We start from the raw sequence: 14,492 nt of genomic DNA, 5'->3' as shown, positions 1-14,492 counted from the left end.
CTAATGTTTTGATACATTTCTGGTAGTCATCGATGATGACGCATTTGTAAACGGAAGTGTTTTCAGTTAAACTTACGTCATCAAGTCGCGCCTCATTGTTTTGGAAAGCAAGCATGGCTGGTTCAGTAACTGGCGTAGCTGTGCCTAAACATTCTTTATCAAAACTACAATCTTTAAATGGACTTTTTGCCATTTATAAAAAGGAAGGACCTACGTCTGCTGATGTTTTAAACTCATTAAAAGAGACACTCCTCAAAGAGGCCGGTGTGAAAGATCCTAATCCCAGAAAAAGGAAGAAGCAAGCTCTGAAAATGGGGCATGGCGGAACTCTGGACAGCGCAGCCTCTGGTGTGCTCGTTGTTGGGATTGGAAATGGAACAAAGATGCTTAGTACTATGCTTGCTGGTTCAAAGAAATACCTGGCTGTTGGAGAGTTGGGGAAAGCAACAGACACCCTTGACGCCACAGGCAAGGTGGTTCATGAGAAGCTCTATGATCACATTACCAGGGAAGCCTTTGAGGAGAAGTTGAAGCAGTTCACTGGGGACATCATGCAGGTTCCTCCACTGTACTCTGCACTGAAGAAGGATGGCAAGCGTCTTTCTGTCCTGCTGAAGCAAGGCCACGAGGTGGAAGCCAAACCTGCACGGCCGGTCACAGTGTATAACCTGTCGCTGCAGGACTTCACCCCCCCCCTCTTCACTCTTGATGTTGAATGCGGTGGTGGATTTTATATCAGAAGCTTGGTGGACGACCTGGGAAAAGCGCTCTCGTCGTGTGCCCACGTGAGGAAGCTGATCCGGACCAAACAGGGTCAGTTTACCCTTGACGACCACACGCTGCAGGAGGAACACTGGACACTACAACACATCGTTCAGTCCATGCAGCCCTGTCGCGGGTCAGAGGTCACCAAGGAGGATGGCACAAAACCAAGCCCAAACCTGGGGGTTAAACGGGCCCTGAACGCCCAGGTGAAGGGGGATAAGAATGGCAAAGATGAAAAGGGGGAGTTATAACCCCCCCCACAAAGTCACAATGTCCCCTCTATATGAGAGCTTAAGGCGGCGTTTTGGTTCCCGGAGGTGTGCACTTGTTCACTCCCTCTCATGCATGTTAAAGCATTGGTTTGGTGCAAGCATGGCTGGTTGGAATTTCCAACATATTCCTCATGCCGGTCGATTCTTTGGCGGAAGCCAGTTGAACCGTCCCTGCACTGTTACATGCATCATTTTTGTTGTTGTATGTATTACTAGAATATGATATCGTCATTGGAATTGACAGACAATTTAATGTTTTTTGTTTTGTTTATAGATTAATTAATTTTGCATTTTTAAATGTTAGTTTTATTTTCATGAATTGTACTGTCTTATTTTGTCATGCATTTTGAGGTTTTGTTTTGAATACTGTTCCAATCAAAGATCTCTACACCATCTAGTGTTGGCACAAGATAAGACATGGAAGCAACTTGAAATGTAACTCCCATTCCTTTGTAATTGACAGCAGTGCATGCCAGAATTAATAAACAACAAAAAGTCTCCACATATTTTTGTTAATTTTTTTTGCAGATGTTTTGTTGTAAACACAGAGATGGTGTTTCTTGTATTTAGGTCATTATTTGAGGAGACTACACTGAACAAAAATAAAAACAAAGTCCTTGTCCCATGTTTCATGAGCTGAAATAAGAGACATTTTCCATATGCACAAAAAGCTTATTTCATTCCAATTTTGTGCACACTTTGTTTACATCCCTGTTAGTCAGCATTTCTCCTTTGCCACGATAATCCATCCACCTGACAGGTGTGGCATATCAAGAAGCTGATTAAACTGCATTGTCATTACACAGGTGCACCTTGTGCTGGGGACACTAAAAGGCCACTAAAATGTGCAGTTTTGTCACAACACAATGCCACAGCTTAAGTTTTGAGGGAGTGTGCAATTGACATGCTGACTGTAGGAATGTCCACCAGAGCTGTCCACCAGAGAATATAATGTTCATTTCTCTACCATAAGCTGCTTCCAATGTCGATTTAGAGAATTTGGCAGTCTGTCCAACCGGCCTCACAACCGCAGACCACTTCTAACCACGTCAGACAAGGAACACCACATCCGGCTTCTTCCCCTGAGGAATCATCTGAGACCAGCCACCCGGACAGCTAATGAAACTGGGTTTGCACAACTGAAGAATTTTTGCACAAACTGTCAGAAACCGTCTCAGGGAAGCTCATCTGCGTGCTTGTCTTCCTCACCAGGGTCATGACCTGACTAGTTTGACGTCGTGACCGACTTCAGTGGGCAAATGCTCACCTTCGATTGCAACTGGTGTGCTGGAGAAGTGTGCTCTTCATGGATGAATCCCGTTTTCAACTGTACTGGGCAGATGGCACAGTGTGTATGGTGTCGTTTGGGGCGAGCAGGCTGCTTATGTCAATGTTGTGAACAGAGTGCCCCATGGTGGCGGTGGGGTTATGGTATGGGCAGGCATAAACTATGGACAATGAACACAATTGCATTTTATCTATGGCAATGTCAATGCACAGAGATACCGTGATGAGATCCTGAGGCCCATTGTCATGCCATTCATCCGCCGCCATCACCTCATGTTTCAGAATGATAATGTATGGCCCCATGTCGCAAGGATCTAACTGTACACAATTCCTGGAAGCTGAAAATGTCCTAGTTTTTCCATGGCTTACATACTCACCAGAAATGTCACCCATTGAGCATGTTTGGGATGCCCTGGATCGACAAGTATGACAGCGTGTTCCAGTTCCCGCCAATATCCAGCAATTTCGCACAGCCATTGAAGAGGGGAGGCGGCAACGAGTGGGAACATGGACGAAAATGCACTTGCTGAATTGAGACTCTTAATGAAATGAGACTCTTAATACACTGAACTAAAATCTAAATGCAAAATGCAACAATTTAAAAGATTTGACTGAGTTACAGTTCATATAAGGAAATCAGAGAATTGAAATGAATTCATTAGTCTCTAATCAATGGACTTTACATGACTGGGAAGACCGATATGTGTCTGTTGGTCACAGATAGCTTAAAGAAAAGGTCAGGGAGTGGATCAGAAAATCAGTCAGTATCTGTTGTGACCACCATTTGCCTCCTGCAGCGTAACACATCTCCTTTGCGTAGAGTTGATCAGGCTGTTGATTGTAGCCTGCGGAATGCAGCTATTTATTACATCCATGTGGAGAAGGAGTCTCATTTCAGCAAGTGCATTTTCATCCATGTTCCCACTCGTTGCCCTCTCCTCAAGAAATGTGTGGAGTGGTTGAAAAACAAGTTTTAATGACTCCAACCTACGTGTATGTAAACATCCGACTTCAACTGTAGAAACTACTACTGTAGATACTTCTACCCCCAAGCCATAAGACTGCTGAACAATTCATAAAATCGCCACCGGACAACTTACATTCCCCCCCCCCCCCCCAGCCTGAATTAAATACAGCCTGATTAAATTGAGATTGTGTGTTACTGACCTACACACAATACCCCATAGTGTCAAAGTGGAATTTCGTTTTTAGACATTTTGCCAAATTAACAAAATATGAAATGCTGAAATGTCAAGTCAAAAAGTGTTCAACCCCTTTGTTATGGCAAGCCTAAATTAGTTCAGGAGTAAAAATGTACTTAACAAATCACATAATAAGTTGCATGGACTCATTCTGTGTTCAATAATAGTGGTTAACATGATTTTTGAATGACTATCCCATCTCGGGTATCCCACAGCATATTGGTAAGCTTGTCACCTGTAAGGTCCCTCAATGGAGCACAGATTCAACCACAAAAACCAGGGAGATGTTTCAATGCCTCACAAAGAAGGGCACTGATTGGTCGATGTGTAAAATGTTTGTTTTTTTAAAGCAGAAGCTGAATATCCATTTGGGCATGGTGAAGTTATTAGGCTTTGGATGTTTTATAAATACACCTAGTCACTACAAATATACAGTTGTCTTTCCAAACTCAGTTGCCGGAGAGGAAGGAAACTGCTCAGGGATTTCACAATGAGGCCTATGGAAATTTTAAAACAGTTAAGAGTTTAAATGGTTTGATATGAGAGAACTGAGGATGGATCAACAACATTGTAGTTACTCCACAACACTAACCTAAATGACAGAGTGGAAAGGAAGTACAGAAATAAAATAGTCCAAAACATGCATCCTGTTTGCAACAAGGCACTAAAGTAATACTGCAAAAAATGTGGCAAAGAACTGAACTGCTTGTCCTGAATACAAAGCACCATGTTTGGGGAAAATCCAACACCGCACATCACGGAGTACCACTCTCCATATTTTCAAGCATGGTGTGGTGGCTGCATCATGTTGGTATGCTTGTCATCGGCAAGGACTAGGGATTTTTTATTAGGATGAAAACCAATGCAATACAGCTAAACACAGGCAAATTCTTAGAGAAAAACCTGGTTCAGTCTGCTTTCCAAACAGACACTGGGAGACGAATTCACCTTTCAGCAGGACAATAACCTAAAACATTAAATGTTCCTGAGTGTACTAGTAACAGTTTTGACTTAAATCATCTTTAAAGATATGGCAAGACTTGAAAATGGCGGTCTAGAAATGATCCACATCCAACTTGACAGAGCTTGAAGAATTTAAAGAATAATGGGCAAATATTGTACAATTCAGCTGTGTAAATCTCTTCGACTTACCCAGAAAGACTCACAGCTGTAAAGACTCACGGCTGTAAAGACTCACGGCTATAAAGACTCACGGCTATAAAGACTCACGGCTATAAAGACTCACGGCTATAAAGACTCACGGCTATAAAGACTCACGGCTATAAAGACTCACGGCTATAAAGACTCACAGCTGTAAAGACTCACAGCTGTAATTGCTGCCAAAGGTGTTAACAGGTATTGACTCAGTGGTGTGAATACTTATATAGTCAAGATATATTCCTGTTTTATTTTTCATTTGTAATAAATAGTCTGAATTTCTACCACCTTGGTATTAGTTTTATTTTATTATCATTGACCAAAAATTAAAATTAAATCCAGTTTAATCCTACTTTTTAACACAACAAAATGTGGAAAAAGTCAAGGGGTGTGAACACTTTCTGAAGGCACAGACAAAGTTTTGTTCCATTGTTAAATCATTAGCCAGCTTTGACATTCTTTTAAAATGAAGTGGCTATACAGTATATAGGACATTATTTTACATTCTTTGTTCACAAAATATAACGAGGAATAAAGTAGAGATACAACATAACAGTATTGCAAACCCATGATCCATTCTGTTCTCAAGTATACTACATTAGCGTAGCACCTAAGTATGGCCACAAACTTTTCTATAACGCCTCTCCCTCCCCACCCAGTGGCACATATACTTTCTGAAAGACAATGCTTAGATGTACTGTAGGCTACTTGACTATGAGAGAAATGGTTGATGTTGGGGATTGAAGTCTAAGCCCAAGATAAAGGGGCTCAGTGAATGTGGTGTGGAATGCGTACAGGTGGGTCAGTTTGTCAGACTCCGAGGAGATGTTGTAGAAGGACAGGATGCCGGCCGGCCAGTCCAGAAACACCCCTATTCTATAGGACTCATTTGATTTGATTTCAGGGAGCCGTAAATTGTGAATCATTTTTTTATGCTGGGCATGGAACTTATCCTTTGAGGCGTACAAAGCCCAAGAAACAGCATTCTGTCCCAGCGTTACATTCTCCCCGGCTCCTTTCCTCTCTAATCTCTTGTAGGCCATGCCGATATGTACGTCGTGTAGACACTCAACCTCCAGGTAATGACGCCCGCAGAGGCCCTCCTTGCACAGCACCTGGTTGCAGTTATCAAACCTCTCTTCGGTGAAGGGATAGTCCTGCTTCTTCCTCTGGTGGGTCACCTTCCTGTTCCACTCAGACAGGGACAGGAAATCGTTTACTGTGCTGAGGTCTAGTGTGACCTCAATGGCATCTGAAATTTGTAGATTAGAAGTTTCAGTTACCTGCTACACAAGCTTTGCTGTCACACTTGACACTATTATAAATTGGTACATAGTCCTCCTATATGCCAAATATTCTACAGAGATCAATGTGAATCACTGTGTTCATAAAGGTGAGAATGATAAATGGACATTTACTCACATTTCTGCAGACCCGGTTTATTCCTGCTCTCTCCTCCGTGGTCCATGCTGGAAAACACACAAAATAAAGAGGTATTAATGAAAGCCTGGAAATGCTCATACCACTCAGGGGATGCAGTATAATAACACTAGGATGTAACAAGGATCATATCTACAAGGTTGAATTAGTTTAATTAAATAGTTTAATTGTTAAAGGTCTAATCTCGCAATGTTTAGCTCTACTCATTAATATAATATTAATTCTACTGCTCTACTCATTAATATTTTATTCAGTGTCACGTTTGTATTTTTACTGCTCTACTCATTAATATTTTATTCAGTGTCACGTTTGTATTTTTACTCAATCTAACTCACTTCAGCTGAAGCGGGAAATCCAATTCAACGGTTCTGAGGGGATTGTAGCTCAGATCCAGCTCTTTCATCTGGAAGCATGCTGACCTCAAAGCTATGGCCAGGACAGAGGACACATCCTCAGGTAATGTGATCAAACAGCCAGATAGCCTATAAATGAGAATAGGAAAAATAATTATGGAAAGCATACAAATTTGTTTTCACCATTAAAACTAGAAACATTGAACATTGAAGAACCATCTATATCCATAGGTCAGCACAGTGGTCAGCACAGTGGTCAGCACAGTGGTCAGCACAGTGGTCAGCACAGTGGTCAGCACAGTGGTCAGCACAGTGGTGAACCCCTTCAAAATATGTCATTATCTTATTTGGTACTGATGTACATACCTCAGTGCTTGCAGCTTGCAACACTTGTGGAGGGCAAAAGCAAGCAACTCTGCCCCCGGGTCCCCAAGGTCATTGCAGCTGAGGTCCAAGTTCAGGAGTTTTGAGGTGGGACAAGTCAGCACTTCGCAGATTGCCATGACACCGCCAACTCCCACATGATTGTGGCTGAGGTTCAGGGTTTCCACCTTGCAGTTGGGGTTCCGCAGCCCACAGCAGAGTCGGATCACCCCTTCATCTCCCAGGTTGTTGTGTCCCAGGTCCAAGACTGTCAGGTGGGAATTCTCAGACTGAAGAACGGAGGCTACAGTGTTACACTCCAGTGCTGTGATGTCACAAAAGTTGAGTCTGTGAAAAAAATTGAGTTCTTAATTGCCATTCAACTTATACTGTACGTTGTGCGATGTAAACATGCTACACAAATAGTGAGTGATACTTACAACGCTCTGGTGCAAGACAGCAAAGCAGGAGTCAGTCTGCGAAAAGCTTCCTCAGAAGTTTTGTTATTCCTGAAGTCAAACTCTTCAGGCTTTTCTGACATAATGAACATATACGCCAGGAGAGAACACTGAAATGGAGTTGGCTGTGTGTCGGAAGGCGAGACTTGGTTGTTGTTGTCATTCTGTAGAATGGTGCGGTCCTTCAGCTGAAGCAGACAGTGGATCAAGTTGATGCATCTCTCTGGAGAGAGGTCCTTCCTTTTCAACATCTTGATATATCCGATTAACTTTTTGTTGCATTCTGAACCACTGGTTGTTTTTCCCAGAATGTCTTGAAGGATTGCCCGGCTGGAGTCGTGAGAGATCCCGAAAAGGAAGCGCGCGAAAAGGTCCAGGTGTCCAGTTTTACTATCTAATGCCCTGTCCAGAGCACCTTTGAGAAAACCTAACAAAGTGGCCCCTTTCCTCTTTTTGATTAAGGCTTTCACTGAGTCAATCCTACCATTTTCAAATTCATGAAATGTGTACAGCGCAGCAAAGAACTCCTGAACACTTAAGTGTACAAAACAATACACTTTCTTTGGATACAGTCCATGCTCTAATTCAACAAGTTCTGTACACAGGCCAGGGCATGTAGCAGCTTCCATGACACTAATGCCACAGTTTGTCAAGTCCTGTTCTGTAAAGAGCACGTTTTGACTGTCCAGGTTCTGATACGCTAGCTTTCCCAATTTCAAAATGATGTCTTTGGTTGACATCAAAGAAAGTTGTTTCCCCTGTGTTGGTCCATGCTTCTCGAAACTGATACTTGTTTGAATCTTAATGTAATGCATGTACATTTCAGAGAGGGTTGTGGGTAAAGATCGAGGCTTTGGCCCACTCTTGCTGTCTTTACTCAGTATATCCTGAAGCACAGTTACTGCCATCCAGCAGAACACCGGTACATGGCACATGATGTAGAGGCTCCGGGTTGCTTTTATGTCTGAGATGATGCGGCTGGCCATCTCTGGATCTCTGATGTGTTTCCTGAAGTACTCGTCCTTTTGAGCATCATTGAACCCTCTGATCTCTGTAACTCGATGACAATACTCTCTGGGGATCTGATTGGCCGCTACTGGACGGGAGGTTATCCAGAGGAGAGCCCCAGGGAGAAGACGGCCAGTGATGAGGTTTGTAAGCAAAACGTCCAGTGAAGCAGACTCAGACACATCAGATATCAGCCTGTTTTCAATTTCATCAAACTCTAGTGGCAGTTGGCTCTCATCCAGGCCGTCAAGGATGAACAAAACCGTATGTTCATCATACACCTTCCTAACGTTTATGTCTTTAAGTTCAGGGTAGAAGAGCTGAAGAAGTTCATGCAGACTGCACGGGCCTTTTCTCAAATTCAGCTTCCGGAAAGATAGGAGGAATAGAAAATCTAGATCTTGGTTTTCTTTTCCATTTGCCCAGTCCAAGTTGAGCTTCTGAGCTGCCACAGTTTTCCCAATGCCAGCGATTCCCTTTGTCATCACACATCTGATAGTTTCGTCTTCGGCAGGCTTGAAGAGATCTTGGCATTTTATGACAGACGCCTCAGAGTAGTCTTTGAGGTGTGCCGTCTCGGCCTGCCACACCTCGTGTTCCTTATTGATGCTGGTAGAATCACAGGTGACAATGTACAACTCTGTGTAGACCTTGTTAAGGACTGATGTGCTTTGAGTTTCAATACCCTCTAGTATGGTTTCAGACTTAATCTTCTGGCGTTTTTTGATCTCGTCTCTGATGTGAAGGATGTCTTCAAAAAGAGCAAAATAAATAAATATGAAAGTGTTATTTTGGGTGAAATTAGTCTGTTTTTCTGCTCTGGGATAACAACTGATTTTGACTTACTCTGTTTCTCCTTGCTCTGGTCATACACTGGCACCTACAGGAATTAGCAAAACAGTCATTTAGATTTAAAATACAGTGTTTCAATAACATAGAGTTAATGCTGGCAACAGTCCATAATCTTCTAAAGATTGTCTATAAGAAATCCCTTTCATTACCTGCTGGTCAATCATCTCCCCTCCAGGCACATGGCCTAGAGATAAAATACATGTCATAAACATCGCAATAAACTAGGATAGAAGAGCAACTTACAAAGATGTATACAATTTATAAACTAGGATAGAAGAGCAACTTACAAAGATGTATACAATTTATAAACTAGGATAGAAGAGCAACTTACAAAGATGTATACAATTTATAAACTAGGATAGAAGAGCAACTTACAAAGATGTATACAATTTATAAACTAGGATAGAAGAGCAACTTACAAAAATGTATACAATTTATAAACTAGGATAGAAGAGCAACTTACAAAGATGTATACAATTTATAAACTAGGATAGAAGAGCAACTTACAAAGATGTATACAATTTATAAAACAGTGATCCACCCAGGTTTTGCCCCAAAAGTCCTGACACCTTCTCTCACCATAAATATGTGTGATACAACTTAAATGCAAGTCCTTTCCAACTGAACACCTTGTTAGCATTGGTGCATTAACGTTGCTTCCATTAGTTGCGGTGTTTGAACACCGAGCGCCACTTGGCATTGCATCGAGTGGTCCTCCAGCGTGGTTGGCCTTAGACAGAGATGTCACATCCATCACATTGGGTGTGTAGGGAAAGAAACAATAACACATTAGCCTCGTCACCCCATACCATAGAGATGTACTAGACAGCTCATCTTCTATCTTCAGCAATGGCCACTTCGGTGACAACAAGGCCAGAGCCATTGTGGGTTTTCTTTACTTCTATGAGTGTAGTGACACTTCATAAATAAACTGAATAGGATCATACCACCACCTACTGTGCTAGAGTGTAGCTGCATACTGTGCTGCAGTGTGTTTAGTCTAAACAGGTACAGAGACAAGGTTGGTGATTTACTGCCACCTACAGTTACAGAATGTTGACGCAGCATTATAATTAATTGGCTGATTCCTCCTGCTGACCTGAATGGAATTCTGTGATCCCTCCTAACCCATACCAAGCCCCACCCAGTTGACTACTCAAAATGGTGAAAGCATCAATGGCACTGACAATGATAGAAAAACACTATGTCCCAAACACATCTTTAGGAACATTCAGAATCCCTGTATCTGGAAAGAACACACAAAAAAAGCTCAATTACCTGTTGGTCATCCATTGAGATTGTCTGGTTCTCGTTGTTCTCAAAGCCTATGGAGGAAAGACGTATCTCTTTGGTGAATCATTTAGCATTGATTAGAGAGAGAGAGAGATTAAGGGCCATTTTTGGACCAAAATGAAGCCTACCCATGGACTGAAAAGCATTAAACTGAGATTGTTTTATGAATTCTCCATTGAAAACACTGTTTTAAGTAGGCTCAATCAAAATCCAGGAAACCAGCCCATAAGATTGCTGCCTGCACCTGCCCGCCCGTCAAACATCACTACTCTGGACGGTTCTGTCTTAGAATATGTGGACAACTACAAATACCTAGGTGTCTGGTTAGACTGTGAACTCTCCTTCCAGACTCACATCAAACATCTCCAATCCAAAGTTAAATCTAGAATTGGCTTCCTATTTCGCAACAAAGCATCCTTCACTCATGCTGCCAAACATACCCTCGTAAAACTGACCATCCTACCGATCCTTGACGACTTCATTTACAAAATAGCCTCCAATACCCTACTCAATAAATTGGATGCAGTCTATCACAGTGCCATCCGTTGACACCAAAGCCCCATATACTACCCACCACTGCGACCTGTACGCTCTCGTTGGCTGGCCTTCGTTTCATACTCGTCGCCAAACCCACTGGCTCCAGGTCATCTACAAGACCCTGCTAGGTAAAGTCCCCCCTTATCTCAGCTCGCTGGTCACCATAACAGCACCCACCAGTAGCACGCACTCCAGCAGGTATATCTCTCTGGTCACCCATAAAACCAATTCTTACTTTATTCTGAGGGGAGTTTACCGGATATGTGGTATGCTAAACAATTATGCTTATAACTTTATTAGAAGAAAATAAAATGCTACTGGGTAAATATTATAATCAAGACTAAGCCCAAAATCCCTCCTTTACTCCTGTGTGAACTCATACATTTCAGTTATAGAGTATTAATGCCGAAACTCACCTTGTTGACTTCGTCTCCGTTTACTCCGATATTTACTGTCTTTTAGAAGTGAGGACAAAATGTGACAGGCCTTTTCTCCATATTTCTTCATCAGTACTGACACAATGTCTTTCACTCCCATCATCTCAACACTCTTATCATCCATCTTCCTACACAGATGGTGTCGAAATCGTCTGAACTTCTTCGACTTCAACATTTTCAGTTTGGCCCGGACCTCTGCTTTGACCCGTTTGTAAATATCCTTTCCTGCAGACATCTGAAGACAAACACAATAAATACAAATAATTTAGAGTGCATGCACAGTCTGGTTCACAGGACCTTTCAATCCCCCATGAACATAAACATATTACTGTCAGTGGTAGACTACAGTAAAGCCCGACAACTATTAAAGCACTCCTCCACAAAGAGAGTATTAGTTGGGTCGGTGATGACGGTATTAGTTGGGTCGGTGATGACCGTATTAGTTGGGTCGGTGATGACCGTATTAGTTGGGTCGGTGATGACCGTATTAGTTGGGTCGGTGATGACCGTACTAGTTGGGTCGGTGATGACGGTACTAGTTGGGTCGGTGATGACGGTATTAGTTGGGTCGGTGATGACGGTATTAGTTGGGTCGGTGATGACGGTATTAGTTGGGTCGGTGATGACGGTATTAGTTGGGTCGGTGATGACGGTATTAGTTGGGTCGGTGATGACGGTATTAGTTGGGTCGGTGATGACGGTATTAGTTGGGTCGGTGATCATAACAGACTGATGTCCACATTTTTGTTTTTTTTGCCAGATCAAAGCATTATTTGTTCCGATGTCATTTTAACTGAAAAATGTAAGGTCGTAACACTGACGTGAGATGTATGCATAACTGTCTTGATTAACTAGCACTTGTATTTCGCCTTGCCAGCCTCGCCCTAATGTGGATGCTAGCAAGCATGCTAGGTATTGCTAGTTATCAATAGCCAATCCAGTAGCTGCTGGATGCTAAAGTGAGCTTCAATTGGTCAATAGCGCCGCGATATCGCAAAGTATTTGCATAGAGTTCAGCTCTCCCCAACTTTGGTCCCCACCCTGTTCACGTCGCCCAACGGTCCTCCCCCCGCTTCACTTCGCTCCATTAAAAATGATTGGGGCGACGAAACAATGTAAAGCGTCCACATATTCAGAGTCTACAGACTGAGACCACCATCAGAAGGGGATGCAATGCCAGAACACGCACCTCAACAAACTACCCAACAAACTCTGCGTACAAGTCCTTTATTCTAATGAAATGGGTTGACAGTTGGAGAAATGGTTTGAGAATCCTAAAAAAGACGACCTATGAAAGCCAACGGTCTGATATTCTAGAACACTGCTGTGCATATGGTACATGTTTAAAAGGCTCTGCATGGTCAATCCGACCTCTGCTTTGGCAGTGCAGCATCCATACTTCCTGCTCTTCCCGGAGCAGCAGAGCTGTTGTGAATGAAGTTGTGAGGAAAGTGTGTTTGTGTTTATACAGGATCTCCCGCCCCCACCTACTGTCAACCAATCATGTCCATGCTGAGCTATACGGAGCCCTCTGCATTGTTACAACATTTGGGAGGTGCACAGCAATGCGGTACAGAGCTCAATTTGGCCTCTACGTGCCTTTGGAGGCTCCACAATTGTGTCATCCTCCATAAGGAGCCTCCGATCACATTTTCAGATCAATCTGGTCAATCTGATGTCTGCATTGGACTTGCAGTATTTACAGTGATATGGCCTCTGCAGAAGTCAGGGCATTCATACTTCTTGTGCTTCGCCTTGCAGATCTGTTGTGAAGGAAGTTGTCAAGGAAGTGAGTTTGTGTTTATAGAGGTCCTCACGCCCCTCACCTGGCACCAACCAATAATGTCAATGTGGAGCTATACCGAGCCCTCCACATTGTTACAAAATTTGAGTGGCGCCTGCACAGTGATACTATGCTCAAATTGGCCTCTGGATGCTACAAAATTGCATCACACCATCAAATCACATTAAAGATAAAGCATAAATTGGATTACTCATGCCATTTATCTGGATAGGCAGAGACGTATGAATTACTTGTGTGATTTAATGGAATGTAAACATTTTAATGTAATTACAGCAACTACTTAAAACCTAATGAAGTGTAATTTCATATCAGTTGTTCATTGAGGAGACACTTTTATTATTTCCCCCTCCTACCAGAAATGGGCGTGTCGACGGAAGTGAAGATTTGAGAGCCTGGGCTTTTGAAATGGCGGCAAACTCTGATCGGTTGCTGAAACTCAATGTCTTGGAGTGCACTGGAGAATGTAGCCTGCAGCAGCTTCATATTCTGAACCAAATCAACTATGCTTTTAGGACTACTCTAATGGACAGTTCAAGCGAGTCTCAGAAGCCTTGTACACGTTTTAATGTCGACTAGCATTTCGCTACACTCGCATTAACATCTGCTAACCATGTGTATGTGACAAATAAAATTAGATTTGATGGAACTAAAGGATTCACTTCAATGAAGAGTTGCTCAATCCCTGCGACATTTCACTTGACCGTTTCGTAGGCGACAGCAACAATAATCCATTGATAAATCAAGTATTAACTCGAATCCAAACTTAATCCTCACACTAGCGCACATAAATTACCACAAACAAGACTAAATAAACAAATAGTCTAGTATTATTGTAGCTTGTAGGCTACTAACAGTGCACCATTCGCGTCAAATGCAAGGATAGTGGTAGTTGCATTCTTACAGCCCATGCAATTCAGACAGTAGCCTAAATTAACGACAAAAAGTCATTTTATTGTCATACATAAAAGGGTTAGCAACCTACCTTCAGATTTGATGATTTCTCAAATCGTTTGCCTCTGCTGCTGTTTCACTTGTCTGTCTGCGTTGTTTTCTCTTCAACTGTCTCGAAATATCTCGACTAAATACCAAATCAAGTGGCTTAAAGTAATAAAAACGTACTGTGGCTACATAATTCTACGGAAAAGGACATGCGTTTTATTGTTTCTTTCTGGTAACGTGTCGCCTTCGGATTCAATAGAACTGCCTCCTCGTTGTGGGTGGAGTATGAAAGTCAGTCCCTCCCTTCCCTCATTCTCAGAAATG

General features: G+C 42.5%; 1 protein-coding gene and 1 pseudogene across 2 annotated transcripts; one reads left to right on the top strand and one right to left on the bottom strand.

The window, feature by feature from the left end:
* Positions 1-26: 26 nt before the first annotated feature.
* LOC139394641 (pseudouridylate synthase TRUB1 pseudogene) lies at positions 27-1,676 on the top strand (annotated as a pseudogene).
* A 3,286-nt stretch (positions 1,677-4,962) lies between these two features.
* LOC139394637 (NACHT, LRR and PYD domains-containing protein 3-like) lies at positions 4,963-10,463 on the bottom strand. Of its 2 annotated transcripts, XM_071142740.1 has the most exons (9): positions 10,437-10,463; positions 9,738-9,888; positions 9,308-9,342; positions 9,153-9,186; positions 7,281-9,057; positions 6,844-7,188; positions 6,460-6,606; positions 6,107-6,153; positions 4,963-5,936 (listed from the first exon to the last, which is right to left on the bottom strand). In XM_071142740.1, the coding sequence occupies exons 1-9, from the start codon at positions 10,449-10,451 to the stop codon at positions 5,389-5,391; spliced, it is 3,099 nt and encodes a 1,032-aa protein (XP_070998841.1). In that variant the 5' UTR covers positions 10,452-10,463; the 3' UTR covers positions 4,963-5,388. The 2 variants fall into 2 exon arrangements, with proteins under 2 accessions (XP_070998841.1, XP_070998840.1); XM_071142739.1 differs by having other exon boundaries at positions 9,738-10,456.
* Between the last annotated feature and the right edge of the window lie 4,029 nt (positions 10,464-14,492).

Source organism: Oncorhynchus clarkii, unplaced genomic scaffold (genome assembly GCF_045791955.1).
Source record: "Oncorhynchus clarkii lewisi isolate Uvic-CL-2024 unplaced genomic scaffold, UVic_Ocla_1.0 unplaced_contig_1137_pilon_pilon, whole genome shotgun sequence".
Lineage (NCBI taxonomy): Eukaryota > Metazoa > Chordata > Actinopteri > Salmoniformes > Salmonidae > Oncorhynchus > Oncorhynchus clarkii.
Note: the sequence above shows the minus strand (reverse complement) of the source record. Positions and strands in the feature narration are given on the sequence as shown.